At 41.0% G+C, this 27,314-nt stretch overlaps 1 protein-coding gene across 1 annotated transcript; it reads left to right on the plus strand.

Moving 5' to 3' along the window:
* The first annotated feature begins 467 nt into the window (after positions 1-467).
* On the plus strand, positions 468-24,622 carry OLFM4 (olfactomedin 4). The gene is made up of 5 exons (XM_003913918.4): positions 468-1,808; positions 6,798-6,950; positions 14,341-14,553; positions 15,522-15,681; positions 22,486-24,622. Exons 1-5 carry the CDS (start codon positions 1,599-1,601, stop codon positions 23,286-23,288), a joined length of 1,539 nt encoding a protein of 512 aa, XP_003913967.2. The 5' UTR covers positions 468-1,598; the 3' UTR covers positions 23,289-24,622.
* Positions 24,623-27,314: the final 2,692 nt, after the last annotated feature.

Raw genomic sequence — 27,314 nt, forward strand, 5'->3', positions numbered from 1 at the left:
ATGACAGAGTGGGGCATGAACCTTCTGTCCTTGTTTTGAATGCAACAATTTTACATATTGATCTAGTCTTTAGGAAATTAAACAATGAAAAAGCTGACATTTTTATGGCACGTCAAAGCTTATAAGCAACTTCCCATACAATATTTCATTTAATTCAAACAATTTAGGAATTGTTACAACTCTAGAGAGGCTAAGTGACATGCCCAAAGCCACTGACTCATTGTGACAAAGCTTTTTTGTTTGTTTTTGTTTTTTTTTTTAGACAGTCTTACTCTGTCACCCAGGCTGCAGTGCAGTGGTGTGAACATGGCTCACCACAGCCTCAACCTCCTGGGCTCAGGTGATCCTCCCACCTCAGCCTCCCAAGTAGCTGGGACTACAGGTGCATACCACCACACTTGGCTACTTTTTTCATTTTTTTGTAGAGAAAAAATGGGTCTCACCATGTTGCCCAGACTGGTCTCAAACTCTTGAGCTCAAATCATCCTCCCACCTTGGTCTCCCAAAGTGCTGGGATTACAGGTGTGAGCCAGCATCCCCGGCCCAGAGCTGAGTCTTAATACTGAGACTAACGCCTTTTTCATTCTCCAGGGGAGAAGGCAGAGGCCACAAAGGTGTGTGAAATGTTGAGCAGGGCAAATGGATCCTGGAGCCCAGGGTCAGGGCTGCTGAGCAAGAGAAAATGCATCCTATCTCTCAGTTTTATGAAGAATAAGCTTGAGATCTTGAATGCCTGGCTGGCTCACAAGAAGCTGAGGGGTAACAGAGGTCAGACTAAGTTTTCTGGAGGAGAAACTGCTCCTGGGGTGACTGGGTTTGAGGCAGTGCCCTGGCCTGGGAGAGCAGGCAGTGGGTCATCGGGATCCCTTTGTTTATCTGGGTGTTTTCTCTTCCCTACATGAAGCATCCAGTGGTGAGTGCTTGATAGGACAGAGTCCTACCTGGTTTGCCAGGGAACAAAACGTCCTTGATCTTTCCTTTAGAGTGGGGTTGTTAGACAGCTTTGTCTAGAAACAGTCACTGTAAGGGACAGGTCAAGGACAACTTGGGCAGTAGGAACTGAAGAGGGAAGCTCAGTCGCTCCTGGAGGAGAGCCACAGTCCCTAAGGCAAGTTCCCTGTCTGTGGAAAGCAGTAGTGCAGTAACATGGGAAGGAGAGCCACAGTCCCTAAGGCGAGTTCCCTGTCTGTGGAAAGCAGTGTGCTTTAGACATTAGAAGTGCTGCGAGGCAAAGGACCTGAGGGTTGCTTTTCCTCCCTGGAGCCTCCAAACTCTGTCTCATCCACAAAGACTACTTCAATCCCATCTCTTTCAAGGAAGTACCAAGTGGGAAACCGAATACTGGCCTTTACAAAGCACATTGGAGTTAATGTTTGGCAGGGGATATCTGGATCCAAGGGCAGCTCACAGAGTGGGCCTCACGGACACGGTGTGGGCCGTGACTCAGATTCCTGGGTGTCCTGACCCTCCTGGGGCAGGTCACATGTTCCCTGGCCACTTCCTCTTTTCCTACATGCTGGCCATGGGGAAATCCCCACTGGGCCCTATAAGAAGCCCCTGGGCTCTGTGCAGAGCCAGGCTCCAGCTAAGAGGACAAGATGAGGCCCGGCCTCTCATTTCTCCTAGCCCTTCTGTTCTTCCTCGGCCAGGCTGCAGGGCATTTGGGGGATGCGGGACCCCCAATTCCTAGCCCCAGCTTCAGCACCTTCCCAGGCGTTGACTCCAGCTCCAGCTTCAGCTCCAGCTCCAGCTCCATGTCGGGCTCCAGCTACAACGGCAGCTCAGGCAGCGGAGGTTCTGTGTCCCAGGTGAGGAGGCCCCAGAATCTGAATGAGCTGCCTTCATTCCCTTCCTCTTGCTTTTGGGGACCTGAATACAATTTCATGGATGGCTAGACCTGGGCACTCTAAAAGATTTACGACTCCTTGTGTTAACTATAGGTGCCCTGGAAATGAATGAAAGCCTCAGCATAATAATTAAATTGTTAGCAAGAGAGACGACATCTCAGTTCTCCAGCTGGGACTTTTGAGAAAATCTATGCTTTAGAGGAATTCTCAAATCTGGCTGCACAATAGGATGGGTGGCCGGGGGGACTCTAAAAGTACAGATGCCTGGGTTCTGTACTTAAAAAAATCCTGCATAGATGTATAGAAATCAGATAGTTTAAAAAACCTCTGCCCAGGTGATTCTAATATACAGTCCAGGATGGGAACTGTTAGGAGAAGACTCTGCGGGTTGCAGCTCCAGGAAAGTTTGTCCAGTTGATTTGCTGCCTGGCAGGGTCCTGGGATGGTGAATAGTAGCCCTTGAGGGAGTGAGAGCCACAGTGCTCTAGTTGAAGCCCTGACCATTTCTCTTGGCCTGGTTTGTAAAGTAGATGGGTGTCAGAAATAAGCAGGGGAGTTACTGGTCTTTAGCAAAGTGTTACTACAAGGGGACATTTCCCTAGGGGAGTGTTCACTCTTTGCAATCTTCTTTATAGGGAATCTTCAGAGCCATTTCCAGCTCCAAACAACAGCAGCAACAAACAAAACCAAAAGTCATGCATTACAAAGAGACTGGTACAGCTAGGCTAAGTGCATAGAAGGCATAGTGAGCCCAGTTCCTTGGGGGATGGGTCCTCTTTGGATCTCCTTTAAAGAAAGGAGAATAGGTTGGAGGGCATGAGGGGTTAGGAGGTAAGAAGCAGTTATTCATTTCACTCTGGGCCTTTCTGCGAGAGCCCCACTCTGCAAACCTCCCAGGCTATTCTCACTAAGGTATAACTTGGGGTGGGGGAGTCTTATCTGGGCCAAAGCTCCTCTCTCTCGACCTCTAGGATCTTTACTCACAGGTCAGGTGGCTGCTTACATGATTGTGTCTGAATGGAAGGGCAAATGGGAGAAAGAGGAGGAAAAGGCTTTTATTTGTTTTCATTTTGACCATCAGAAATATGCAAATATTACAAATTTGATAATTAACAAATGGTTTGGATAGGGCCTAGATAGAAACAGCAGCAATAACATTTACTGTGTGTCTAATACATGCCAGGACTAGGTTAAGTACATAATACATATCTTTTTTGTTTGTTTTTTGTTTGTTTTTTTGTTTTTTGAGACAGAGTCTCACTCTGTTGCCCAGGCTGGAGTGCAGTGGCATGATGTGGGCTCACTGCAACCTCTGCCTACCAGGTTCAAGTGATTGTCCTGCCTCAGCCTCCTGAGTAGCTGGGATTACAGGTGCGTGCCACCATGCCTGGCTAATTTTTGTATTTTTAGTAGAGACGGGGTTTCACTGTGTTGTCAGGCTGGTCTCGAACTCCTGACCTTGTGATCTGCCCGCCTCAGCCTCCCAAAGTGCTGGGATTACAGGCATGAGCCACCGCACCTGGCCTATCTTATTTAAGCCTAAGAGGTAGGTAAAATTAATAGTCCCATTTTAGAGATGTGAAAACTGAGGCTTAACAAGGTGAAGTCATTGAGTTTAAGTCACTAAGCTAACAAGTTATATAGCTCAAAATTAGTCTGTCCATTCTCTTCACCATGTCTGTACATGCAGGTTTCTATATTTCCAAGGAGTATAGATGAAAATTGCTTATTTTTTAGAGGAGGGAGTCTTGGGAATCATAAGTAGGCACAAAGATTCTTTGCAGTCAGAAATCAGATACATAATTTTATTCCGTGATACTCAGTGATTTCTGGGGATGATCAGAATTGGCTAGCACTCTTTTTTGAACTGAGGTTAACAATAATCATTTATTATGAAGCTCCGTCAATATTTCTCCATCAGAAACCAGCATTTGGATAAGATTATCAGCTATAATAATAGAAAATATAGATCAAGAAACAGAGAAATCCAGAATGCCTACTGTCTGGTAAAAAGACAAATATTTAAAAGTAGATGAGACATGGTAGTTAAATTGTACTTAGAGGTTTTAATTTTCCTTTTTACTTATCTCTCCCTGGTGAGTCAGTATCACAACTCCAACTTTTTTTTATAGTGGACTGGGAGTCAATTTCACTATCAACCTAATTTTCTGGGGCTGGCTGTCAGCTTGACGAGCTCTTTGGAAGGTGGTGGAAAACCCTTTTATAACTGTCACTGAGTGAGTTCCAAACATATCATTTTCTGTACTCTGAAAATGTTGAGTACCATTATTTTATACCTTGAATCTTTGCTGACGCCTAGCCTTGGCTACTAATTAGAGCCAATTGCAACCTTAAATCACCTTAAATGTGAGTTGCACCTTCTGTTGTAAGCACTCGGAGTACTCTCTGCCTCAGACGTCTGCCTCCTGAGGAGGGGCCTCTGCAGGGTCCTCAATTCGCAAGACTAGAAAAGGCTCAATGCTCCGCTCCACACAGTAACTGGTATAGTGGGAACTGCAGCAAGTCACGTGTTTTGTTCTCATCAGGCTATCAGGCTGGTTTGAAAAAACAAGTAGGGCTTTCATAGTGACGGTGGGCCTGATTCCTGGGCAGAAATTGAGTCTTAATCGTCTCCCTAAAGCCAGAGCCTGGCATAGTATAGACATCAGTAAATGTTAATTGAACACATGCTTAGTGAAAACCTACCAGTATAAGGTGTCTTGTGGGGAACTCGGGGTCCTATTTGCCCTACACAAGGGGAATCGCATATTGTTCCAAAGGCTGAGGGGACAAGCGCTTGTCTTTGTCTCCCATCCCCCAGGCTTCATTCACGTGGAGTTTGAGCATTCACCGCAGAGAGAGACTCATCACCATTAGCTTCATTGTCTTTGAATGCGAGGAGCAGAAATATCTCTAATGGGAGACACTGATCAAACTTATGGACCATTTTGATGTCAGCTGAGCATGCTGGGCTGATGATAAGCAGGATGGAAGCTGGGGGAGTCCATAGCACTGGGACAGAGATGTTCAATAGAAACCGGTGGAATGGCTGTTAGCAGGGCTCATAAGTATTTGCCTGTCTTTCAAGTGAACTTCAGTACTAAAAGTTGTTAGCTAGTGGTTCCTAGTTGACTGTCTAGAGATTGCTTGATGATATCCACTGTTTTCTTAGTTGGCAGAGTTTCTCAGAGAACTCTGAGAATGGCCCAACCCTGTTTTGTGCAGCTAATTAAACTCCCCTTGTTAAAATGCAATGCAATAATTTTTTTTTTTTTTTTTGCTGGACAGTTATTATAATAAGCTATTTCTTCAAAAGTCCGTGATATGTCGGTCTTTTCTGTAAAAGCCTTGGCATGCTTGAGTTGGAGTCTTTCTGTCTTTGGAGAAATGAGTAAAGCTGGTTTCAAGGGAAGCTGGCCTCTCTGATAGGTTCCTGGTGTATCTTGTCCAATCTTTATTCATCTCTGGCAAACACCCTTGCCCTATTCAAATCCTGCTGTCCACCCCTATGTTCGACATAAATCTGCTTGTTTCTCCTCCCTACTCCTGAACTCTTTCCCGTGTGGGGATGTGACTGGAAAAGAAAATTGAGGCCAAGGCCGTAAATTTTGACTAAACACATATAGAGACTTTTGGATACACACACATATATGTATTTTTTGCTCATCTTGAAACTTAAATTAAATTAAAAACAACTTAGGTGCAAAAGCCTTGATTGGCCCCGAGGCCAGTGATAAAATAAGTCTTCATTATAGAAGCATCTAGACCCAGCTTGTTCAGGCGTCATGGAGGTTGGTGGCCATTAAATGACAGGACACATGACACCACCTGCAGCTGGCTGACCTGAACTTTGAGAGACATGGCCAGAGTCTCTTCTAGCTCTGAAGACCATTGCTGTCTCCTTAGCGGTTCATAAAAAGTCCCTTCAGGCTGATGTTCCACAGGTGAGCTTTGGGTTGGCCTTCAGATGAGATCATTAAAAGGCACAGCAAATTGGCTGCCAAGGGTTACTCTGTAAGGCAACAGTAGTAATGAAAAAATGTTAATTGTGCTGGGATCCTCTTGGGGAAGTTCAAAGGGGACAAAATAAAAACAGGATCTTTCAAACGTGTCATTTAAAAATATGCAGTGGCACTGAAGTGTGAGTCTGAATATCTTAAAGAAACATCAAATATTTTAAAATGACTTTTTCTGCAAATGGTAAGCTGGAAAAAAACTTTTACTAAAAAAATTGCACAAAACCTTCAAGCTCATATGCTATTCAGTTTCTAACAAATGGCTGGCTCTCATTTTGAAGGATGTTAATTTACAATTTCCCAGGCGATGAGAGGATATGAATTTGCATCATATATTTTCATTGTAGCCTGCATCCTTGGTAATTCCCTCATTCTGATGAAAAGGAATTGGATTGGGGTTGGGGTGAAGGTGAGGAAGAGAAAATGAGCAGTAGAAGGAAAGAGAATGTGACATTTTCTGATCACCTACCCTGTGCCAGAGACTTGGCTCACATTACTCCGTTAACACTGAGGATAACCCTGTGAAGTAGGTTATCTCTATTTTACAGATGAAGGAACTAAGAATTAAGGAGGTTTCACATCTAGCAAGTGCTAGAATTGAAATTCGAACTTAGCACTTTCATAGCTTCTTTATTTCCCTTTCCTTGCATAGAGATAGGAATAATCTCCTTTAAGACTCCAGAATGGAGAATCTTCCTTTCAGGAAAGTCCACTGACATAGTGGTTTTCGTACAGCGATGTGGCTAAACGCTGTGTGGTCCCCACCTGTGAAAACAAAGCTGTTTTAGCTTGTTTCTATGATTCTATTCATTTATGTATTGGACTCCACTTACTTGCCTGTAAGTACTCTTGACAAGCCAATTTCTGTCACTCCAGTTGCCAAAAAGCTCAGATTCCAGCTTGTTACTGATGTTCAACTTGTTATTATTTGCAGTTGTTTTCCAATGTCACCGGCTCCGTGGATGACCGTGGGACCTGCCAGTGCTCTGTTTTCCTGCCAGACACCACCTTTCCCGTGGACAGAGTGGAACGCTTGGAATTCACAGCTCATGTTCTTTCTCAGAAGTTCGAGAAAGAGCTTTCTAAAGTAAGCGTTTTCTTTTCAAACAGTATCTTGATAAAAAGAAGCAAAACAAAACGCGTTTTAATTTAGGATTTTAGAAGCAACCATTCCTCACTGTATCAAAGACATCACATTTTTATTCTATGGTGATTTTAGTATTTATTTTAGAGGACACCAGTGGAGTTCTTATTAAGGCAGGGGAAATGAGAATACAGGAAGAAAGGGGTGCAGATTGTTCACGCTGTGGATAAACTCACTATAGTATTGTGGTATTTACGTAGTTGGAAAGAAGCTCTCCCTGCAAACCCCAACCTGCAATTTTTATTTTGTTTTGATGCTGCTTCTTCCTTTTGATCTTCTAGATCTTTCCTCAAGCTTTCATTTCTTTTTTTTTTCTTCTCCTCTATCCCCTTTAGTTCTATCTCCCTTCTCTTTTTCCTTTTCTTCTATTTCTATTCCATTCCTGCATCTTTTAGTTTCTTATTTCTCTTGCCTCAATCCTTGCCCTTATTCATCCCTTCTAATCTATCTTTTCCTTTCCTGGTTAATTCTTTTTTTTTTTTTGGGAGGGGGGGACATTTTTGGGTATTTTCTTACTTTTAGATGATCTTTTTTTTCCCTCCTTCTTTTCCTCTTCCTCCACTTCCACTCCTTCAAATCCTCTCCCTCTCATCGTCCTCCCTCCCTCTCTCTTTTCTTTAACCCTTTTACAAATTGCTCACTTCCTTCTCTCTCTCCCTCACTCTTTTTCTTTTTTTGTGACAATAAGTTGTAGTCTCTTTTATTTTTTTCTGTTTTCTCCAAGTGAAACCCAAGGTTGTAGTCTCTTTATTTTTAATTTTTGTTTTTTCTGGGTATATAGTAGGTGTATATAATAATGGGGGACGTGAGATACCCTGAGACAGGCCTGCAATGCACAATAATCACATCATGGAAAATGGGGCGTCCATCCCCTCAAGCATTTATCCTTTGTGTTACAAACACTCCAGTTAGACTCTCTTACTTATTTTAAAATGTACAATGAAATTATTACTGACTATAGTCGCCCTGTGGTGCTGTTGAATACTAGGTCTTACTTGTTCTAACTACTTTTATTTTTTACCCTTTAACCATCCCCACGTCCGTCCTCACCCTCCATCTCTCTTTCTTGATGGTTATCTTCTATTGTCTCAGCAGGAACATTACATTTGATGTGTCCAACGTCAGACAAAAATTGAAGGCTTCCCTGGGAATTTGAATCAAGACTAATAGGTTTCTCAGCCTTGGTGAAAACACTGACTTGAACTCTGATTACTGTGTTTTTCTTTAGCCAGAGGAAGTTATCTTAAAGGGTTTGCCTTTCTCTGGGCTGGCTGGCACAGTGTGACTTGGTGTTCTAGTTTTGACCCCTTCCACCTTTTCAGCCCAAGTTAAAAATCAATTAGAAAAGTTCCTATTTTCTGCACAGGTGAAGTCCAAGCTAGGCTATAATCACATTATGCATTGTTTAATACAACTCCATTAATTTACAAGGAGCTCTGGCTTTACTGCAAGATTCAGAATAAGTTTTCCTAAGAAATTTAAGCTTTTCCACCTCAACATCCAACATAGTTATCCTTTAAAACAAAAATTATGATGAGGCTGAGACCCTACTTCCAGCCTGAATTGGTAGATAAATATTCTAAGTTTAAATGAGTGTCCAGGAAAATGTGTTTGACTACTCTAGAAACCTAGCTGCTTAAGAAATAAAATGTCCTTGAATTAATCAGCAGAAAAGGCACAGCACTAAATTATAAATTCTAACCATTAATATTCATAGCCTTATTCCAGCATAATCAAGTACAGATAAGAAGTTATGCATAAAAACATAACAAGTAGAGGAAAATCCTAGGTAAAGATTTTTTCAGTTAGAGTCATTTGCTTTGAAATAGTGGGAACTACTGATTTACATGTCATCTTTGCTGGCAGCAGTGTGAAGGGCAGTTTGAAACCTTATGCGCTCCAGGGAGGGTATGTGGCTTGCCAGGTTTGTGGATATGGGACATTCAATTCCAATACTGTACGGGGGACTGGTAGCATCTGCTTTGCTAGTAACAGGTAGGGACAAAATGCAGAATAGGTGAAAAGTTTTAGTTCTGAATGTGTCAGTGGCTGCTCAGATCCTAAAAAAATCTGTGATTGTGGCCTAAGGAAAAAGTTTATCTGCTAGCTAGGAATTATATAATCTATTTAGTGTGGCAGGTGATAATAACAACAATAATAGTAGCAGTTTGTTTGTGCTTTTTCAAATGCTTCCAGTTCTATTCTCCTTTCAAGTAACCCTTTAAGGCGGATAGGCCAGGTGTTGTCTCTCCCATTTTAGAGAAGGAAAAACTGCAGTTCGTAAAGGTAAGGAGACTTGCCCAAGGTCATTCCTCTCTTGGCTGGTTAAGCCACGTCAGAATTCGAGTCTTCAAAATCATCCCAACTCTCTTTCCTCTTGGCCATGCTGTCAGCATCCTCTAGGGTAGGCCCAGAAAGAGCTGCAGTAGGTCAGTAATGCCTTCAAATCCAAAGTTATCTGTTTAGCTGAGGGCTTTCGAATTTCCAAGTGAATTATTACAGCTGTCCCTAGGTTGCCTTGAAAATCATCATTTAACTGGGGGCCTGGGAGAATGCCCGTTTAGGACAGGCCAGTAGAAAAGGTTTTTGACTGCCTTACATTGATTCATTATCTGTCAGTACGCAGAGAAGACAGGGAGCTGCCTCTGCATAAGATGCTGAAAGCATTTTATACTTTTCTGTTGTTTACGATATGTCCTTTTGTGACTATACTTAGGAAAGGGATGGCACAAAAGGCAGCTCAAGATTTTCTCTTTCTCTGGAGGCTTATGGTCTTTGGGGTAAGTTGTTTAATATGACATATTTGCTAGTAGATCCTCATGCATGGGAAGGTTGAGGCAGCCTAGGAGACATTAAGGCAACCCATAAAGAAACAACATTGATTGAGCCATATTTTGTGTAGTGAAAGAAAATAAAAGGTCAGATTGAAAACGCTGAAATTACTGTTTCTCTACTAATTTCTATAATTCATAGGGCCTCCATTAGCTAGGCACTTAATGTACATTATCTGTAGTCTTTATGTAATCTTGTAAACTCAATATCATTACCCCCAGTTTACAGGAAACTAAGGATTAGAGAAATTAAGTGATTTGCCCACTAAGTCCTGAAGTTAGATTTGAGTCTAGTTGGGTCTAGCTCCAAAGTGCTTTATATGTCTTTACAATCACTTCAGGCTCAATGAACCCTGTTACATTTACTTTGAAACATATATCGAAAACAGTAGTATGTTGCAAAGTAAACTTACTTATTTCAAATAGTCTGGCCATAGTTATAATCACAGGTTTTGAGAGACTGGCAGAAACAAGAACCAGATTAATTCTTTAGCTCACTAGCACTACATCCTTATTTATGACAAGACCACATTAATTATAAGGAACAATAACAAGCACCCCAAAACCAACCCTCACACAAATTTTATTCCTCATCAATGACATAGTATGTGCATAACAAGCAAAATAAAATGGAAGCTGTGAATGTTAGGCTGGTGGCTTAAAGACTCAACTAAAACATAGATAAGCCGTCTAGTGCTCAGACTTGTCATGATGAGGAGCTTCGAGGTAAAGATGTTGATACAGGACGTGTCTTCTCAAGGCTAGACCCATATTCTTGATAGAATGTTTAGCAGTGTCCCTGGCCTTTAGATGCCGATAGCACCCGCCCACCCCCCACTTATGAGAACCAGGACAAAATCATCACCACTACCACCCTCCCTCCCTTTAGAATGACTGTTCTAGATCAAAATAGAGCCATAGGTCTTCTAAAGACAGGGATATATTCTGAGAAATACATCGTTAGGTGATTTTAACATTGGTGAACATCACTGTATGCTTACACAAACCTAGAGGGTGTAGCCAACTACACACTCACTCAGGCTATATGATACAGCCTATTGCCAGGCTACAAACCTGTACAGCCTGTGACTGTACTGAATACTGTAGGCAATTATAATACAATGGTAAGTTTTTGTGTATGCATATATATCTAAACATAGAAAATGTACAGTAAAAATGTATTTATAATCTCATGGTACCACTGTCATATATGTGCTCTGTCATTGACAAAAATGTTGTTATGCAACAAACAACTGTATTTTCTAGAAGAAGAAAAAAAATGCAGAAAGTGCCCCAAGTGCCAGGGATGTGGGACTGGAGGCTCCCAGGCAGGCTGGGCTGCCTCTCCCAAGACTGCACCTCCCAGGAGGAGATGGCTTGTGCTCGGCATTGTCCACGCATTCCCAAAGCTACAGATTCATATATGTGAAAGGTTCATATGAATGATTTACTTAAATTAGTGAAGTTCACACTCTGAAGTCTTTCTGGCCCATCCCCAAGCTCTTTTGTGTCTTCTCTAACGCCATGGATTATTGCCGTTTTCCTGAACACCACTGAGCGTCTTTTAAGTGTCTGCTGAAGAACCTTGAGTTTTTTTCCTCAGATGGATCTGTACAGACCCTTCATTTTGTCTGCACCAGGATAGGCACACCACACATTTTTATAGGTAACAAACTCCAGAATATGCCTTGCTTTTTTTTGGTGAAAATCTGGGAGAACCACATTTTATTTAGCAGAGATGACAGTTGAATCACTCATTTTTGTAGAACAACAGCTGCGATGTGCCACCAAAATGTTCCAGAGAAGCTGAGGGTGTTTCATTTGTTCCAAGAGCTGGCAAGGCCAAATGCCAACAAGCATATTTATTTCTCAAACTTCCATTTCTGTAATGGGTTGGCACTTTATTTATTTATTTTTATCATAGTCAAGGTTTTATGCCTGATTTTTGTAGACACTGAAACCTTGCAGTCCTATATCTGCAGTGCACTTTTGAGGGGGACTTGTTAGGTTTCATATACAGTCAGCCCTCCATAGCCTTGGTTCTTCATCTGCAGATATAACCAACCTCAGATTGAAAAATTTCACAGAAAAATACTAATAAAAATCACCATGTAACAATAGAAATTATACAAATAAAAGCAATACAACAACTATTTATGTAGCATTTACATTATTTTAGGTATTATAAGTAATCTAGAGATGATTTAAAGTATTTGGGAGGATGTGTGTAGATCGTAGGCAAATACTGTACCATTTTCTATCAGAGTCTTGAGCATCCTTGAATTTTGCTATTCTTGGGAGATTCTGAAACCAGTCCCCCATGGATACAGAGGGGTGGCAGTATATATGTTTAAACCTCCCTATCCACCAAAATATCACCAGCCTTGTCATCCTCCGAGTTATGGTACATCTGATGGCAGTGAGCATCAGTTGCCTGAGGAGATACACTAGCAGTGCCAAGGGCCGTTTTTTCAACTTTCATTAAAATCCTTTTTGCCTGAAGCCCTAGCTCTTTAGGTCTGTGGTCTATGAGTCTACTTTAATTTGCACAATGGGGTTAAGTAGAAGGGCTGAAATGACAGAAGTTAGGATTGCTTTTGGTATTAGAAGGATTAGAGGCCAACATCTGGCTCTAAATTCATCCAGGCACTGTGGATCAGCTACTTGATATTAGTGTAGTTTTGGGAAAAGTATCACTTCTGTTCAAATTTTTAAAAAGCATATAAAGCCAGCAACTTTTAATGAGCAGGTCCTTAAAAAAGCCATGGCATTTTCTTTAGAGATCAGACACAGAAAGAACCACCAACTGTGTTTATTAAAATATCCATTTGGAGATTCCAATTATACACTAAACCGCCAAGGGAATTTTTGGAAGTATTTTAACTTAATGATCAGACATTCAAATATATGCAACAAATGTGTAATTTAAAGGTCTGATTGCAATAATCAGTTCTTGGAATAAATGTAGGTGCACTTAATGAAATGTGTACTCTACAGGGCACACACACTCACATATTGTGTAGTAGGTTGGATCTTTATGCCACTTTGTAAAAGGCAGAGGGGATCAAAACTAATTGCATATGGTGATCAAAGAAGGAATTCAGCATAGCGCATTTCTCCCTCTTCTAGAAAATACTTAGATTTAGAGCCGTGGTTCTAAATGGAAGGAGGTGGTGGTGGCAGCGGCAATGATTTTGTCCCCAGGGAACATTTAGCAATCTCCAGAGACATTTTTGGTTATCATAACTGGGGAGTAGGTGGATGCAACTGGCATCAAGAGGCCAGGGATGCTGCTTAATATTGTATAATTCACAGCACAACCGCCACAAGAAATGACAATCCAGTCCCAAATGCCAACAATTAGAGTAAGTGTGTTGAAAGGAGGAGAGATGGCAAGAGAATATGATACAAACCAGTTTAGTTTGGGGAGCTAATGTCTTCAAACATTAAAATGGAGATTAAGAAAAAAGAGCTCAGTATCACCTGATCGTTAGAGAAACGCAAATCGAAGCCATAGTAAGATACCATCTCACACCAGTCCAGAATGGCTATCATTAAAAAGTCAAAAAATAACAGATGCTGGTGAGGTGGCAGAGAAAAGGGAACACTTATACACTGTTGGTGGGAGTGTAAATTAGTTCAGCCATTGTGGAAAGCAGTGTGGTGACTCGAAGAACTAAAAAGAACTATTATTCAACGTAGCAATCCCCTTACTGGGTATATACCCACAGGAATATAAATTGTTCTCCCATAAAGATACATGGGTGTGTATGCTCATTGCAGTACTATTCATAAGAGCAAAGACATGAAATCAACTTAAATGCTCATCAATGGTACACTGGATAAAGAAAATGTGGGCCATATACACCATGGAATACTTTGCAGCCATAAGAAAGGATGAGATCATGTTCTTTGTAGGAACATGCATGGAGCTGGAAGCCATTATCCTAAGCAAATTAACACAGGAACAGAAAACCGAATACCACATGTTGTCACATATAAGTGAGAGCTAAATGATGAGAACACATGGACACAAAGAGGAGAACAACAGAGGTGTACTTGAAGGTGGAGGGTGAAAGGAGGGAGAGGAACAACAACAAAAAGTCTCTGGGGTGCTAGGCTTAGTACCTGGGAGACAAAATAATCTGTACAACAAACCCCTATGACATGAGTTTACTTATCTAACAAACCTGCATATGTACCCCGAACCTAAAAGCTTTTTAAAAAATGAAGATTAAAGTACACTTGCAAATGATGATGCTGACGCAAAATTATTTTTGGTCTAGCAAAATATAAAATCTACCTCCCTTCAATTGGAGTAATAAGTTCTTTGTATATGGATAGATTTTAAAAATCTAGTTAAATATATTTTTGATCTATTTCTTTACAAAAAACAATGATTGGCAAGAATCAAATAGCTCTCAGCTCAAGGGCTTGGTAGTGGAAGAAGATGGTGTGATACTACTCAGGGAATTGGCTTGAATCTTTTGATTTTCTTTCAGGTAAAGGAATATGTCAAATTAATCAGTGTGTATGAAAAGAAACTGTTAAACCTAACTGTCCGAATTGAGATCATGGAGAAGGATACCATTTCTTACACTGAACTGGACTTTGAGCTGATCAAGGTAGAAGTGAAGGAGATGGCGAAACTGGTCGTACAGCTGAAGGAGAGTTTTGGTGGAAGCTCAGAAATTGTTGACCAGCTGGAGGTGGAGGTAAGGAGTGAACTCACTTCTTGGTAAATTAATAATAAACTCCCTTCAGTGACTATAAGCAAGTACTAGGACCAGGAAATAAAACTCGCTCTTTCAACTTCTAATTCTCTACTTTCTCATGGCCACATGGCATATCACTATGTTCTATTTTGGAGAAGGGCCTGCGTTTGAATAATAACTTAAGCACATTGGAAACGTGCTGACTTAGGAGCAGGTATCATCTAATGGTCAGAATCCTGCCCCAGAATAAAATGCCCTTTCAACTTCTCTGAAAAGGAGGTGACATAAATTTGAACAACTGTTCATGGCCAAGGTATATGAGGTGTCTTCTCCGCTCTCGACTGGAACTGGAAATCCACAATATACCTGATTGTGGCAAACTTGTTAGGTTTGTTTCTCCTTTTGAATAACCTGGAATCCTTCTCCACAAACTGGAAACCTCCTTTAATAAATTTCTTGTATATTTCTGTGAAGCCTTTTAAGATCTGTGGATAAAGACCATCACATTTATGGTTGGGTAATTTATATCAACGAGAATTTACTAGCACAGTCATGACATGGGCTATAATTGAGAATTCTAGTTACATATTTTAGAATTTAAGCTTTCTCTGGCCCTCACCATTCATTAGAATCTTAATTATAATACAACATGAGTAAACACAAGTTTATAGGGGAATGTTATTAGAAATGGACTTTAACGGACATTTGTGGATGCTGAGAATGAGCTTGGGCTCTATTATTAAAGCCGTTAAAATCTTTGCCATTTTCTTCTTGTCACACACATCTGCCTGAGATCTGACAGGCGTTCACACTAAACCATAAAATGTATTCTTCCAAATGAAACCATTCAGAAGAATCTCTGGTGTATTCTCTGGCAATGTTTCACTAAATGACAAATTCAGCCCTGGAATGTTTATGAAAGAAATTGCACCATAATATAAAGTCACTCTGAATTTTTATTTCCTCAGATAAGGAATATTACTCTCCTGGTAGAGAAGCTTGAGACGCTCGACAAAAACAATGTCCTTGCCATTCGCCGAGAAATCGTGGCTCTGAAGACCAAGCTGAAAGAGTGTGAGGCCTCTAAAGGTCAAAACACCCCTGTCGTCCACCCTACTCCCACTCCAGGTAAGCGTGCTACTTTTTTAACCACTTGTGCCAGACCCCATAAGCAGCTGTGAGTGGGGTGGGGAAGGGATTGGGGATCGCAATGGTGAAAGAAGAAGGTGGTTTTTTGTTTTTTGTTTTTGTTTTTTTGTTTGCCTTTTTTTTTTTTTTTTTTTTGCAGTTCTCAGTTTTCTCTTCCATGTTTTAAAAGTCCCTTCCTCCCGAGTATTCTACATGCTATCGTATTCTGGGTTTCACAGAGAAAGAGCACAAACAATGAGTGATTTAAACAAAATCCACAAGTTACACGTATTCTCTTTGCATCTTCTAACAGGGAACAGAAATCTCTATGGTGAGGGAGGCAGTCAGGGGCCTCAGGGGAAAGCCTCTGGAATCTGTGTGTGGCATCCACGTTCCTGTGTATTTAAGGGCTGATTGGCTCACTTATCTGATGAGCTGGGTTTATGCCTTCAATGCTCCCATCTTCTCTCTCTCCTTCCCTTTCTCCTCTTTAATTTTTCCTTTTTTCTTCTATAAATGCATGCTGCATACCTGCTGTATTGTGTGTCCTGAGATTCAGTGAGGATTAAAGGAATGACGCCACATATCCTGTGCTTGTGGGTGTGTCTTGCCATTGCTCATGGATTGTGAGTGCTTGGAGGGTAGGGGTGGCATGTTAGTCTCTAATGAGTTGCCACTGGGGTTAAGTGCAGCACAGAGGTGGGTGTTCTGCAAATATACCTGTAAATGGAGGCAGGGGAGTGTAGGGTCCAAGAGCATAGCTTTAGAATCCCAAAGACCTGAGCTTCCCAGCTAGGTGGCTGCAGCAAAAAGGATCCTGAATATCCTCATTTGTAAAATGGGAGAATAATAGTGCCTGCCTTGCAGGGTGGCTGTGGGGATTAATGAGTCAATGCTTGGGAAGCTCAGAGCCTTATGATCGGCATTCACACGCTGGCAATGGATATTATTAATAATGTTGATAATTGAAGCGAAAACCTTGCAACAAAACAAAAGCAGTGCCAGATCACTGTGCCCTGCGATGCATCCCTCCAGGTAAACTAAAGCCTCTCAGCCACAGCGTTCAACCCCGTCCTTTAGAGATATCGATGACACAGGGACTTTCTCTCTGCAGGTCCTGAGCATCTTAGCCTGAATGGGTACTGTATCTTTTCATCAAATCATGCAACCCTTTTATTTTTATTAATTCCAATCCTCACACCTGCTTTCTTTTAGGTTGTGTTTCTGAATTCTTGTCAGTGTAACTGATTTTTTAAGGCTTCAATTATTAAATAGGTATAGCCATGGATATAAGCCTCTTGGTCTTGTTCAGGTGGATCTTTTTCCTCCCTCTACAAATAGGAGTCTATCCTACTACAACAGGTGTCATCTAATGGTCAGAATCCTGCCCCAGAACAAAATGGCCTTTCAACTTCTCCAGAAAGTAGGTAACATAAATTTGAACAACTGTTCAAATTTCTCAACCTGCAGAGGAGGTTTAGGGCAGACAGCATGGTCTGTCCTCTGTAATAAACTAAGGCTAAATTTAGTCTGGGATTAGTGGTGCAAAAATGTAGCAAATGAGAACTGTTTCTGCTGGACCACAGAGGGCTCACTGAGGCAGAGGCTGAAGCAATGACAACAACTGATAATACCTGAACTAGCTCCCCAACACCCCTTGCAAATCTTCCTCATGGAATGGATTTTTCTGGCACAATTTTCTATGCATCCCTTCGAATGAGGACATTTTAGATGAAGGAATATTCAGGGCCATCTAACTTAGCCCCATCTTGTCTCAGAGGAGAAGACTTGGATAGTAAGGATGCTGCTTTTCCTGAGGCCACACAAGTAGTTAAAGACAGAGCGGAAGGTGCAAGACAAGGGTCTTTGCTTCCTGGTCAGCTCAGGACTGAGGGTGGCAGGCACCAGCAATCCAAGGACAATGGTGGGGAGAAAATGTATCGCTTAGTACCCAGGGAAGAAAACAAGTGAGCCTGTTGGGTTGTTTTTGTTGGATTTTTTTTTTTTCCCCCAGAACTTTCCCCTAGGCCCTCACACTTAGACTTCTGTGATCCATCCTAACCCAGCTGTGTTGTTTAAGCAAATTGGACCCAGATTTTCACTCACTTTCCCACAACCTTGACTGTACCTGAATCCCTGCCAAGCCACTTGGCTCTGTTCCAGCTTTGTTCATATTATATTTATGATGTTTATATTAAACTGACTTTTGGTCATGTTTTTAAATCAATTTCTTTCACTTGCTCTCTTTGTGTTTGGAGTGGTTGATAATGCAGAATTGGAAAATCTCCAGGCACCACAAACTTGTGAGCCTGTGGAGACTTTAATTAAACTTACTCCCTATTATGGGACCTTAAAATCTGGCCTGTTTGCTTTTTTCACTGTGGAGTTTGCACAGAATAAAAAAGACTATATGCAAGTCTCAGCTCTAAAGTAACTCTGTGCAGTCTGGGCCCCCTCCCTCATAGCTACAGTTTGCTAACCCAGTGGTCAGCTTGAACTTAGAACAAGTGAATGTATTCCCACGTTCAATCAAATATGCTTCCTATTTGGTTTTTGCTACAAACAACACCCTTTTTCTGCCTCATTTCATAGAACTTTCTAATCTAAAATAATTGGCCTTCTACTCATTAACGTTTTTTCCCTTCAAACTTCAGTCTGTCTCTGTTTTGCCTGTGAATCTAAATGACTGCATATAGGCCAAATGTGATCGGAGTGCTCAGGGATTGATCTCCATTTTGCTTGGGGATGCAAGGTTCTATGCTGGTCCCTGGTGATGCTCAGTAAGTAGCTGATGATTGAATGGGGTCTGAAAGAAATGGGGCGATCTGCTAAAATCTCAAGCTTAGGGTGGAGCCACGTGTTGAACAGCATATATCCAACACTTCAGAGTCAATTTAGTCTTAATCATTTTGTGACTGATTGTTTTAATTGCCTAATTCTTATAAGTCAATCATATTCTCCTCCTGGCTCAAACCAAGTTCAGTTGCCCAGTTGAGAGAGTGCATTAACAGATCCAAGATTAATTTTCCTCTGCAGGCATAGAATCATTGGCTTTAAGAAACGCTACTAACCATGATACTTTAAAAAAGCCGAGTCAGAATATTTTAAAGTCTCATGATTATGGCTTCCTCAGATATTTTCAGAGAACCATGGTGCCATCTAATGAATTGCATGATGAAGAGAGTGCCAATCAAGGCTAAACTTGTATAGAGGGTTCCTTAAATTATGTTCCGTGGAGTAAATACCAGGCTTTTTGAAAAACCAGATATGTAGCAGGGTGGAAGGCTAGTGTTTTATAAATAAGGGTAAGCGGAGTTTAGGTGGTTTGATTAATCTTTCCTTCCTTTATTCCACAAACATAATTTGGTGCCACTGTGTGACTGGCCCTGTTCTGGGTACTGGGGTTACCAGCATGAGTAAAGAAACCCCCAGAAGCCACTATCTAGGAAAGGAGAGATCTAAACCTCCAGTTGTAACATGATGTGATAATATTGAGATATTTAGCATTTACTGAGTAACATTTACATGCCTTCTCTGTAGTTTTCGTAACTATTTTGCAGAGTTGATATTATTTTTCTTCTGACATGAGGAAACTGAGGCTTAGAAGGTTAAGTAACTTGCTCAAGGATACACAACTGCTATTGGAATCAGGCTTTGAATTAGAATCTGGCTAGTAGTATTTTTCATACTAGGCTGCCTTTCATAGATGCTCTAACAGAGAGGTGTACCTGTGGTTTCTGGAGTGAAAAGAAAACTCCAACAGCTTGCCTATCTGCTTAACACCAAATTATCTTTGCCTCCTTGCTTGTGGAGTAGGTAAAAGGATACTTTTGCTCCTGACACTTTTGTGCTGTGTGTTCTCTCCCACCAGAAAATGCAAAATGATTCAATGGTCTTTCAGAATTCTTGGATCATGACTGGGCAATGGGCTGTTGCCCAAGTGTCAGGGTGAAGTTGGGATGGAAACTGGGTATGAAGTATGGAATGAAGTATGTCTAAGACCTTGACATGAAGGAAGAGGCTGGGAAGGAAGATGAGATAAGGGAGGGTAGTAAGAAGCTCAGTGAAGATGGGATGGGTGGATGGGGACTCTGAGGAAGAGTGGGAACTGGGCTGTCAGTTTCAGTATCGTGTCCAAGATGGTTTGCTGCCAGGAATCGAGGAAGCCTGCCATAGCATTTTTCCTAGTCTGACATTGTTGTGGCCACATTTGTAGCACTGGCAGCAATGTTGAGTTCTCATCCCCATTTCTGCTTCCTTTCTACCATAGCCAGGACCCTAAAAATGGCCCTTTATCCTTACCCATAGAGGATAAAAGAAGGATAACAAATGAACAGGAAAGTGTTTAGGAATGTTTGGGAGGTGAGGAAAAGAAAGTTTCATACATTTTAATATTTACACTGGGCAATTTGAATTTTCTGGTCAACTTATGAAATGATGAGCCACTATTATTATTAGTAGTAGTAACAATAGTAACAGTACTAATACTATTATACTAATAATAGTGCAATTAGTATAATGGTAATAGTAGTAGTAATAGTAATTTTTTGAGAAGTTTATTTTGGGTCCTTCATGTCTAAAAATTTCCACATCTAGGGATAGAATAGTTTAACCTCTTGGTATTGCTTGAATAAGTGATACACATCATAAATTTTCCTTAAATACTTTGTTGCTGTCGATTTGGGATATTTTCTTTTCAGGAAGGCAAGATTCAATGAAGCAAACAATTCTATCTTCCAACCTGAAAGAAAAAAAGTGACTTTCCTCAGAGTGAAATGTAGTTAAATAAACAAGTTCTCAGGAAGATACTTTAACTAGAAAATCCAGTTTGTAGCATATGGAAACTTGAATAGTTTTTGTTATCATTAAACTGAACACACCACTAACTTTATTTTAATAATTCATGCATTGTTTCATAAACAAAAGCAAACAAGCATTCATCTGAGAGATCACTTTTAGTAGAAGAAATAATAATTTATAATTTTATTTATTATTTCTTCAGTGGAGAATAGTCTCTTGGCTGAACACACGTTGCTTTTTTATTTATGAAATGGCACATGCATTATTAAAATAAACCTGTGACTGTGTTCTGCTTAATGATATGCAAAATTATTTTGAGGTTGGGTACAGAGTGGTTTCATTTCTCTACCTGTTGTATGGTTGGCTGGCTTTCTCACCAACTGCAGATTTATGAGACCATTTAAGGAACACATATTTAATTCTGAGACCAAAAAGCCCCAGCAGATCGGAAAAATAAAAACAGAATTTCTAGTAATGGTTTCACCTTTGAGCAGTCCTTGGGCGAGGAGGATGGGGAGGGAAGGCATTTAGCAAGGAAAGGAATGGGTCTTTGCATATTGGACACAGCAGAGACCCAGAGACAAAGGCTTTGCTCTCCCTTCCCAGCCTCCATGCTAATCTCAGGCAATTCTTTGGAGCTCTACTTTTGGCTCCAGCTCACCTCATGTTCCTCAATGGGTCTCTGAGTCCCTGCAAGCATTTCAAGCCAGATCCAACAATTTAGGTTCTGCTCCTTTTCTGTCTCACCTGCTCTGCTCTGAGCAGCAGGACGAGGGAAAATGACCTCAAATATACTTGAAGTTGGGTTTTCTTTGTTATCCAATAAACCATCTCACGAGTTTTTTTTTTTTTTTTTTTTTGAGTGTTAAGATCCCAGAAAACGTGTGTTCAACTCTTTGGATAGTTATTATAAAAATACTAGAGGAACTTTATTTTATTTTTATAGCCCATAAACTCCTGGGATGGCAGGCATTTCAGTGGGAGTACAATGTGAAGGGTTGATCGCCCAGACTGAGTCATTTACGCAAGTGTTACAGAGAATGTAGATTCAGTGGACCAGTGAATCTTGTCCCACTTGATGGTACACATTGTGACAATGACAGTGTCTGGATGGAAAGATGAAATACTTGCATGTCATTCTATGGCACAATAGCATGTGGGTAATGAACGGCAGGACTCACCTTGTAACTCTGCAGCAGGACGGTCACCAAGTGATTTATTGATGGGCTGTGCATTGGGTACAGAGCAGGCAATGTTGCCCCAAAATAACTTTATGGCTTCTAAAGTTCTAAATCTCTAAAGAGATTACTTTAGAAGTAACTTTATGGCTTCTAAAGTTCTAAATCCCACCATTATAGGACCATCTTTCTGGATCTATAAAATGCTATATTTAAAACGTCCTCTTCTGAGAATAGCTTAAAGCAGGATTGGTACCTGGCATGGATGTGCAGTTGGGGTCCCAAGGAACGGGAGAACGAGGAAGGGCATGAAGCCTTGCCTGGGAAAACCACCTTCTTCATCACAATTCTTTCTGGGGCTGACCCTAGTGAATAACATCTTGTGGATTTATAGAAATAGGGTAGGATTGTGGAATAATCTTGCTTTCTTGATTTTGCTGTAAGAAAAATGAAATAAGATAATATTTGCAAAATGCTTTCTGATAGAAGGAAATATATTAAATTCACCAAGTCTCCTTTTCCTCTCTCTGGGCCTCCAAACATTTTAAATATAGTTCTTGCCAGTTTCATTATTCCTATTTTCCAGATTGAAAGCCCACCCATGGAAACAGAAGGTAGTTCTCTGTAGAGTGACATCGGGTTTGCATTGAGACTGAATGCACTGAACTAAGAGGAGGTTTGGCTCTTCTCCATCAGAACCACTGTTGTTATTGAACCTTGACAGGAAAAATGTTTATAGATTCCTTTGGTGCTTAGGATATTAAACTACTTGTATCCTGTCGTTCCTTTTCTCTAAAAATGCCTTTTTATTTTCTTGTTTGTATAGGGAGCTGTGATCATGGTGGTGTGGTGAACATCAGCAAACCGTCTGTGGTTCAGCTCAACTGGAGAGGGTTTTCTTATCGGTATGGTGCTTGGGGTAGGGATTACTCTCCCCAGCATCCAAACAAAGGACTGTATTGGGTGGCACCACTGAATACAGATGGGAAACTGTTGGAGTATTACAGACTGTACAACACACTGGATGATTTGCTGTTGTACGTAAATGCTCGTGAGTTGCGGATCACCTATGGCCAAGGTAGTGGTACAGCAGTTTACAACGACAACATGTATGTCAACATGTACAACACCAGGAATATTGCCAGAGTTAACCTGACCACCAACACGATTGCTGTGACTCAAACTCTCCCTAATGCTGCCTATAATAACCGTTTTTCATATGCTAATGTTGCTTGGCAAGATATTGACTTTGCTGTGGATGAGAATGGATTGTGGGTGATTTATTCAACTGAAGCCAGCACTGGTAACATAGTGATTAGTAAACTCAATGACACCACACTTCAGGTGCTAAACACTTGGTATACCAAGCAGTATAAACCATCTGCTTCTAATGCCTTCATGGTATGTGGGGTTCTGTATGCCACCCGTACTCTGAACACCAGAACAGAAGAGATTTTTTACTATTATAACACAAACACAGGGAAAGAGGGCAAACTAGACATTGTAGTGCATAAGATGCAGGAAATAGTGCAGAGCATTAACTATAACCCTTTTGACCGGAAACTTTATGTCTATAATGATGGTTACCTTCTGAATTATGATCTTTTTTTCTTGCAGAACCCCCAGTAAGCTGTAGGAGTTAGGGTGAAAGAGAAATAAAATGTATGTTGAAAAAGTAGTCTTCTCCGCTTACTTAGATATCTGCAGGGGTGTCTAAAAGTGTGTTCTTTTTGCAGCAATATTTAGGTGCATAGTTCTACCACACTAGAGACCAAGGACATTTGTCTTGATTTGGTGAGTTCTCTTGGGAGCCATCTTCAGATGGCTCTTCAGGCAAGAAAATGCCTCTTCAGGTGCATTTTCCAATAAAGTCTGTCTAGGGTAGGATTGTTAGAGTTCTAGGGGCACTGTGGGCCTAGTGAAGCCTACCATGAGGAGGCTTCACTAGAAGCCTTAAATTAGGAATTAAGGAGCTTAAAGAGAACTCAGTATGACTTCTAAGGATCCTTTGTACAGGAAAGATTGCCCAGTGACCAGTCCTTATCCATGAGTCCCACTAATTATTTCATGCCTGGAAGGAACCTGGGGGCTTAGTTAGGTAGATTAATATCTGGAACTCCTTGAGGGACCAAATCACCAACTTTTTTTTTTTTTTTTTTTCCTCACTAGCACCTGGAATGATGCTTTGTTTGTGGCAGATAAGTAAATTTGGCATGCTTATCTATTCTACGTCTGTAAAGTGCTGAGTTTTACGGAGGGAGGCCTTTTTATGCATTAAATTGTACATGGCAGATAAATCCCAGAAGGATCTGCAGATGAGGCACCTGCTTTTTCTTTTCTCTCATTGTCCACCTAACTAAAAGTCAGTAGAACCCTCTACCTCATAACTTCCTTCCAAAGGCAGCTTAGAAGATTAGAACTAGACTTACTAACCAATTCCTGTCTCCCACCCCCTCTCTACTGCCTGCAGTAAAAAAATTAATAGTTTTCTATGGAACTGAGCTAAGATTAGAAAAATTAATTTTCTTTGATTTCATCATGAACTTTTATTTACATGGCTCTAAGAGTATAAGAAAATCTGATGGCAGCGATAAAGTGCTAGCATTTATTGTTACATAATAAAGACCTTGGAGCATATGTGCGACTTATGAGCATATCAATTGTTGCATGTCATTTTTGCCTTTGTTTAAGCCTGGAACTTGTAAGAAAATGAAAATTTAATTTTTTTTTTTTTTTCCAGGACAAGCTATAGAAAAGCTATTGAGAGTATCTAGTTTATCAGTGCAGTAGTTGGGAAAGTTGCTGATGTATGTGATGTGCTTCTGTGCTTTTGAATGACTTTATCGTCTGGTCTTTGTCTGTTTTTCCTTTGATGTTCAAGTCCCAGTCTATAGGATTGGCTATTTAAATGCTTTACTCCCCTTTTTTAAATAAATGATTAAAGTGTGCTTTGAAAAAAGTCATCGTTTGTTTTATTTACTTTTTAATATTTTTTAATGCTCTTAACGGAGTAGTCCATCTCTTTCAGTGAGGTTCAGAGAGTGGCTACCTCCCAAACACTAGTGCCAGGAGATTGCCCACCTAAAAACAGATCATATCAGTAACTTTTCTAAGAGTCCAGAGTTAGCCTGGCCCTTTAGTTTTTCTTTCCCTTTAAAATCCACTCTTTCTGGCAGCTTTTATTGTACAAGACTGCCCTATTATCTTTTGGGATATGACCTTATGTACTTATTGATTTGCATGACTGATCTGATTCTTTCCAATGCTAGACTACATTTATGTGGCTTATGTTCCTTTTCCAATTGAGCTATTAACATGGATCAGAAGCCTCTGGATCTTCCCCAGACAGGAGGACTTGGGCAGAAAGCAGAAGGACTAACTGGCTGTACCAGGAGGAGAAGCACCTTTACCAAAGAGAATGTGTAAGAAGACAGGTGACCTACAGCTGGAAGGACACACTGGGCTGATGTAGTCAGTCTTACTGAAATGCTCATTTTGGATCCTTGCCAAGCTTTTTGAGACAGATGGCAGCTATAATATTTAGTATTTTGTAAGATTTTCCCCTATCTCTTCAGGGCTGAGTGTAGAGACAGGTATGGCCTTCAAAATGCAACAAGATATGAAGATAAAGACATGTATGTCATGTGAGATACAAGTTAAAAACCAGGATGTTATATTTAATCTGGCTCTAGGCGGTTTTCCAGATGAATGTTTTGTACCAAGTATACAGTATGACCTCTGAACATTCGGGAAAGGAGGCAGGAAGCTAAGGTAACCCTAGCAATCAGCTTCTCATTTGAACTGCTACAGAAGCATTTGCCTGAAAAAATTCACTTCCCAGCCTCTTTCTCACTGGACATGGTGTATCAGCCTGCAGTGACTGCCTGCAGGAAATCTCCCTGCTGGGAAGGTTGAAGGACTCAGGGATTCAGACTCCTGGGTTTACTGCAGTGCAGTTACACAATGGAAATTTTAGCTCCAGATTCATCAGCTACCGCCTGTTTGAAATTTACATATATATATATATTATAAACATAAATTACATAAGATATAATTCACATGTGATAAAACTTGCCAGTTTTAAGTGCGCAATTCAATGAGTTTTGACAAGTGGATAGTCGTGTAAAGGCTACCACAATTAGGAAATAAAACACTTCCATCCTCCGTGAAATGTTCTCTTGTGTTTTTTTTTATAGTCAACTCCTACCCCCACACTCCAGGCTCCGGCCACCACTGATCCGTTTCCCATACCTACGGTTTGCTTTTCCCCCAAAGTCATAGACATGGAATTATATAGTGAATAGGCTTTTGAATCTGCCTTCTTCAACAAGGGAATTAGTCGGTTCAAATTACCCCAGAGGAGAACTGGGCATTACCAGTGCTCTTGGGGTTCCCTGCATTGTTCATTATCTTTCCTGGGGTTGGGTAGGGGATTATGGAGAGCTGTGGTGACCTACTGCCCTTGTAAGTGTTCCCGAGTGGCCTACAGGGCCATGGGAGGGGTCTAAATCTGTGCACCAATCAAACTTACCAGGCAGCGCTCCCAAAGCATGAGGTTTTCTTGTTACCAGGCTTGTTGAAGGTTTGTTCTCCAGTCTTCACTCCTGTACCACAAGCATCCCTACCCAGGTGAGACAGGATATTAATTAACATTGTATAGAGTGGTTATGAGCACAGGATTCAGAGTCATGCAAAATGGATTTGACTCTTGGTCCTACTACTTGCATGTGGTATGGTTTTGGGAAGGTGCCTTAACTTTTGTGAGACTCAGTGTCTTTTTCTGTAAGATGGAATAAAACTAGGGCTGGGCGCGGTGGCTCACACCTGTAATCCCAGCACTTTGGGAGACCGAGGCAGGCAGATCACAAGGTCAGGAGATCGAGACCATCCTGGCTAACATGGTGAAACCCCGTCTGTACTAAAAATACAAAAACCTAGCTGGGCGTGGTGGTGGGCGCCTGTAGTCCCAGCTACTCGGGAGGCTGAGGCAGGAGAATGGCGTGGACCCAGGAGGTGGAGCTTGCAGTGAGCCGAGATCACGCCACTGCACTCCAGCCTGGGCAACAGAGTGAGACTCCATCTCAAAAAAAAAAAAAAAAGATGGAATAAAACCACCTACCTCACAGGCCTGTTGGGTAAATTAAATGATATTAAGTATATAAAGTGTCTAGGAAAGTCCTTGGCCCATGTTCTGCCCTTTATGATGAGTTTTTAATCTCTGTTTTTCATTTTGAGTTTTAGGTTCAGAATAGGCATTGGGTTGACAAGATATAAAGCTAACTGGGATTCAAGTTTACATTTCCCCTTATAATGGTTGTTGCAACTAGTGACTTTTTGAAGCAGGGGCCATTTTGGCATGAAAGAGTTCCAAAGGCTAGAATGTGCTCTCTTGGTCCTCAACTCCAAGGTTGATCCTCAGAGCTGATATTTTCTATGCTTTGACTCCAAAAGATTGACCAATGTGAGCAGCAGAAACGAAGCCTGTTTCCCATTTCTTTTGGGCCACTGACAACCTAAACGAAGACTGGCTGTCATGAAGCCCTATGGATAAGACTCAAATAAATGCATATGTTTTTCTACTCGCTTTGCTGTAGTCCACATGGGTATTGGCCTTTTCAGAACATGCATGGGTATTTACTTTGTACTCCACTTTTA

The sequence above is a fragment of the Papio anubis genome, chromosome 15 (genome assembly GCF_008728515.1).
Source record: "Papio anubis isolate 15944 chromosome 15, Panubis1.0, whole genome shotgun sequence".
Classification (NCBI taxonomy): Eukaryota; Metazoa; Chordata; class Mammalia; order Primates; family Cercopithecidae; genus Papio; species Papio anubis.

Bases quoted from the DNA above. Each gene is read 5' to 3' on its own strand.
- OLFM4 (XM_003913918.4), top strand. From the start codon at position 1,599: ATGAGGCCCGGCCTCTCATTTCTCCTAGCCCTTCTGTTCTTCCTCGGC. The intron at 1,809-6,797 runs GTGAGGAGGCCC...TATTATTTGCAG, and splicing joins GCGGAGGTTCTGTGTCCCAG to TTGTTTTCCAATGTCACCGG. The intron at 14,554-15,521 runs GTAAGGAGTGAA...TTATTTCCTCAG, and splicing joins TTGACCAGCTGGAGGTGGAG to ATAAGGAATATTACTCTCCT.